This window comes from Microtus ochrogaster, unplaced genomic scaffold (genome assembly GCF_000317375.1).
Source record: "Microtus ochrogaster isolate Prairie Vole_2 unplaced genomic scaffold, MicOch1.0 UNK74, whole genome shotgun sequence".
NCBI lineage: Eukaryota > Metazoa > Chordata > Mammalia > Rodentia > Cricetidae > Microtus > Microtus ochrogaster.
The window spans coordinates 783,338-788,713 of record NW_004949172.1 but is presented as its reverse complement, the minus strand read 5'-3'; the positions used below and the strand labels follow the sequence as shown (position 1 = coordinate 788,713).

General features: G+C 50.7%; 1 protein-coding gene across 1 annotated transcript in view; it reads right to left on the bottom strand.

The window, feature by feature from the left end:
• Exoc3l2 (exocyst complex component 3 like 2) overlaps nt 1–1,905 on the bottom strand; it is a 16,438-nt gene extending 14,533 nt beyond the window's left edge. Inside the window, exon 1 of the mRNA XM_005370293.2 lies at nt 1,816–1,905. Within this exon, the coding sequence (XP_005370350.1) occupies nt 1,816–1,905 (90 nt within the window). The remainder of the gene's footprint in view (nt 1–1,815) is intronic.
• Nucleotides 1,906–5,376: the final 3,471 nt, after the last annotated feature.

Below are 5,376 nucleotides of genomic sequence, written 5' to 3'. Positions count from 1 at the left end.
GAGAGAGAGAGAGAGAGAGAGAGAGAGAGAGAGAGAGAGAGGAGAGATGAGAGAAAAAGGAGAGACGAGAGAGAGAGCGAGAGAGAGGAGAGAGAGGGAGGGAGGGAGGGAGGAGAGAGAGGAGAGACGAGAGAGAGAGAGAGAGAGAGAGGAGAGAGATGAGAGAGGGAGAGAGGAGAGAGAGGGAGGGAGAGAGGAGAGAGAGGAGAGATGAGAGAAAGAGGAGAGATGAGAGAGAGAGGGAGAGAGAGCGAGAGAGAGGAGAGAGAGAGAGAGAGGAGAGAGAGAGAGGAGACAAGAGAGAGAATGTAGGTGCCCAGTGAAGCCAGAAGAAGGTGTCAGATTCCCCTGGAGCTGGAATTACAGGTGGCTATGGGCTGCCTGATGTGGGTGCTAGAAACTGAACTTGAGTTTCACTTAGGTGCTGAACCATCACTCCAGTCGCAATACCGTGTGTGTGTGTGTGTGTGTGTAGATGTATATCTCACATATATACATATATGTTTATACACACACATAAACATCTATATTTGTTTTTCATTTGTTTTCGAGACAGGGTTTCTCTGTCCTGGAACTCCCTCTGTAGACCAGGCTGGCCTTGAACTCAGAGATCTGCCTGCCTCTGCCTCCCGAGTGCAGGAACCGGAGGGGTGCGCCACCACAGCTGACTACACCTTGTATTTTTAAACTTTCTCTTGCAGCCGAGGGCTGTTTGAGGGTGGAAGGCTCTTCTACAGGGTTCTGCTGAACAATTAGTTTAAAGCACTCACATTTGGGCTGGGAAAGTAACTCAGTGACAGAACCCTGACCTCACAAGAGCAAGGCTCTAGGTCACTCATGGCACCATACACAGGAAGAGACACATCTAAAAGTTCTGTGTTCTGATTCAAGAATGCCAAACACTAATGGATAGGTATTTAGCTCGGCGGTAGAAACCTTGCCTAGAATCCCCCAGTGAGGGGCTGGGGTGTAGCTCAGTGGTAGAGCACTTTCAAAAGGCCCCTGTTCCATCCCAGGAATATGGGGGGGGGGCACAAAAGGAATTTTCGAGGTTTGCCTATCTGATTCGCTAGTATCCTCAATTGAGTAAGTGAGTGTAGCTTTACACATGTGGTTCCATGTACATGAGGTAAGACCTATCATTAACCACTTGTTTCTGAGACAGAATCCCACTATTCAGGCCTGGCTGGCGTGAAACTCCGCATGTAGACCAGGCTGGACTCATCTGCCTGCCTCTGCGTCCCAAAGCCATGACGAAAAGGTGTCGCCACCTGTCTTGGCCATTCCCTGCTTCTCTTCTCAGCTGTGCAAGCATATTGTCAAGATGCCTACATGCCGGGGTGCTGTAAATATTGGGGTCTTGCAGTGAGACTCTGGGACCGGGGTCTGAACCTCTCAAACCTTTGTGTGTTGGGGGAGTGCTTAGGAGGTGACATAAAATGTAGACATGGTCAAGAATGATTCCGCAGGCAGTGATCTCAGCGCTGGGGAGACTGAGGCAAGGGGGTTATGAATTCTAGAGTGAGACTGTGTCAAAAAAAATTCTAAGAAGAGAGAGAGACAGAGAGACAGAGAGAGAAGAAAAGGAGGAGGAGGAGGAGGAGGAGGAGGAAGGGAAGAAGGGAGGAAAAGAGGTAAAGGGAGAAAAAGGAAGGAAGGAAGGTCTCCTGTGGATTTGTGTGTCAATGGCCTTTGGACAGAACTCAGGTCACCACAGGGAAAGGGAAATGGAAACTGAGTCGGAGAGGGGAACCTGCCAAGCCCCTTGTGACCTCCAGAGTCCGTCCCCACCCGAAGTGGCCAAGTCCTAGGTACCTTCACATCAGTGACACATTCATCTTCCAAACCACGCAGGGTGCCAGCGGAAAGGAGAGGCCCCAGCTCCCCGTTCTCCAAGGCGACCATGTCTACCAAGCCCAGGATCTCCCTGGGGTGGGGAAATAAGAGACAGAAGGTCTGTGAGACATGGGGCTGAGCCCCCGGGCCCCTCCACGTGTCCCCACAGTCTTGGTGTCGGCCACCCTAGGCCACTCCCTTCCTCTCTCTGGCTGCCTTTCTCATCTTTCAAAGGAAGTGTTTAGAATTATGTTTCCCTTGGCTCCAGTACTCTGAGTCAGCTCTCCTGATGGATGGTGTCCGGGCAAGACTTAGCTGTCAAGTTCAGGCTTGACGAGCGGACTTGAGCTTCACAGGCGGAGGCTCCCTTGGGCCTCTAACTTTGGGAGCTTCACCTCACCTGGTTGGGGGTGCTTTCCAACTTAGCTGCGCACGTGCCCCTTTCAGGTGAGGCTAACATCCTCACCATCGCCCACCCCGCACCTCCCATCACCCACCCTCACCAGATTTTTCTCGTGGGATCTGCTTGGTCAGAAATGCCATCTTCCTCTGATTCAGACTTAGCCCGTGTTGATTCAGACTTAGCCTGCGTCTTATCTTTTCCAGGAGCTTTCCAGACCCATATCCTGCCACTACCTGTCATGGGCTCTGCTTTCCTTTTCTTTTGATGACAGCATTCTGACCTTTTAAATATTTTTTAGGGATTAGGTAGCCCAGGCTAGCCTGGAGCTCACTGTATAGCCCAGGCTCACTTTGAACTCCTGATCTTCCTGCTTCAGCCTTCCAGCTGCTTGAGAGCACAAATGCGTGTGACCGGGCACCCGCGTCCTCATTTGGTACATCCCTTCATTCTCTGCTGTGTGACCGGGCACCCGCGTCCTCATTTGGTACATCCCTTCATTCTCTGCTGTGTGGTTTGGAGATGGCTAACTTCTTTCTTCCCAGGGAAGAACAATGGAGTTATCTCCATATCACACCCTTCAATCCCCCCACAAAATATAGTCCATTTGGGGATTCAGAGGCTCAACAGATGTAAGATTCCAGAATTGGAAGGAAGGGCCCGTGGCGCTGAAGCTCCCAAAACTGGATCAGAACTCAGCGATCAGCAGTGTGGGGACAGTCAGGGTCAACAGTGACAAAGTCCAATGACCAAAAGGGAGTGGAACAAAGGTGTAGGCTCCTTAGCACTAACTCACCAGGCTGGAAGAGTTATAAACCTACCAAGCCTCAAAAAAATGTATGAGCCAGGCAGTGGTGGCACATGCTTTTATTCCCAGCAGAGACAGGTGGATGGATCTCTGTGAGTTTGAGGCCAGTCTGGTCTACATGTCGAGTTCCAGGACAGTCAAAGCTACACAGAGAAACCCTGTCTTGGAAACAAACAAACAAACAAAAACAAAAAATATCTGGGGGTTGGAGAGATAGTTAAACTGTGAAGAGCACTTGCTGCTCTTGCAGAGGACTTGGGTTCAGTTCCCAGCACCCACACCGAGTGGCTTACAATTGCCTGTCAGTCTAGCTTCACTGGATCCACCCCCTCCACCTGTGGCTGCCGTTGGCACCGGCACACAGATACACATGCGCAAGCACACAAGCGCACACACACATGAATGAAGAATTTAAATCTTCGTAAAATATCTGCCCAGCTGGGCAGTGGGCACGCGCCTTTAATCCCAGTACATGGGAGGCAGAGGCAGGCGGATCTCTGTGAGTACAGAGGCCAGCCTGGTCTACAGAGCGAGTTTCATGACAGGTTTCAAAGCTACAGAGAAATCCTGTCTCAAGACAAAACAAAACAAAAATCTACCCAGCAGGCTTGTCTCACTAGATACTTGGGAAGTTGAGAGGGGAAAATTGGAAGTTCAGGGCTTGTCTGATGTACAGAGTGAGTTCAAATCCAGTCTGGGATACAGACTAAGACCCTGTCTCAACATGAAAAGATAAAGGGGCTGAGGCTGTAGCTCAGTGCAGACTGCTTGTCTAGTATGTGAAAGCATGCAAGACCAGGGGTTTAATTCCCAGAACAGAGACAGACAGAGACAGAGACAGAGTCAGAGAGCTACTATTTTTGTTTGTTTATTTATTTATTTATTTTTTAGTTTTTCGAGACAGGGTTTCTCTGTAGCTTTGGAGCCTGTCCTGGAACTAGCTCTTGTAGACCAGGCTGGCCTCGAACTCACAGAGATCCGCCTGCCTCTGCCTCCCGAGTGCTGGGATTAAAGGCCTGCGCCACCACCGCCCGGCTTGTTTGTTTATTTTATTTTGTTTTGAGACCATGTTTTCTTGTGTAGCCCTGGCTGTCCTGGAACTTGTTCTGTAGGCCAGGCTGGCTGGCCTCAGACTCACAGAGATCCGCCTGCCTCTGCCTCCCGAGTACTGGGATTAAAGGTGTGTGCCACCACCGCCTGGCAAGAGAGCTGCTATTTTTTAGACCATTGCATGTAGCATGATCAAATGGGGCAGGTGTGCCATATGCATGTGGAGGCCAGAAGACATCTTTATGGAGTCTGTTCTCTCCTTCCTCCCTAACACGGGCTCTAGGGTTCCACCTCACATTGCCAGGCTTTCACAAGTATCTTTACCCCTGAGACACCTCACTGGTCCCTCCCAATTTTACTTTATTTATTTTATTTGAGACAGGGACTTTCTATACAGCCCTGGCTGTCCTATGTAGACTAGGCTGTTGCTGGAACTCACAGAAATCCACCTACCTCTACCTTCCTAGTGTAGGAATACAGGTGTGGGCTCTCACACTCGCTGCCTTCTGGAATTCTCTCAGACTGAGGCTCAGAGGGACAGAGATCCACGTTGCTAACATCCTGGAACTGGAAGGGTGGACAGCTCTTCCCTTTCCAGAAGGTCCACAGCACTGAGCTACTAGGCTCGCTGTGGATTAAACAGTGCTGAGAACTCAGAACGAGAACACGGATGGTGTTCTAGGTCTGGAATGGCGGCAGAGTTAAGATTTGAAGTCTCCAAGAGGCAAGCCACTAAGGCATAGGGACTTACTACGGACGGTGCTAACGGCCCTGGGCCAGTACAAGGACCCCGCGGCCATCAGCGTTGAGTTTACAGAGGTTCTGGGTCTGGAACAATCAACAAAGCTGGTGCAGGGACGGACACGAATGACACAAGGGCCAACGTCATAGACGGCCCACATTTGCTAGGGTCTAATATGACGATGCGGGAGCGTGCACCTCTAACCCCAGCACCAGGGACATCCTACTTGGCTTTAATTACCAACTTGACAAAAACCGATCTAAGAGAGAATCCTCAACTAAGGAACCCCTCAGATGAGTCCATGGGGGAATGTCATAGGAGGGTGCAGCCCACTGTGGGTGACCCTATCCCCTGGCCAGGGGATCCTAAGCCATATAAAGAAACTAGCTGAGGGGGCTGGAGAAATGGCTCAGTGGTTAAGAGCACTGCCTGCTCTTCCAAGGGTTCGGAGTTCAATTCCCAGCAACCACATGGTGGCTCACAACCATCTGTAGTGAGGCCTGGTGCCCTCTTCTGGCTTTCAGGCATACACGCAGACAG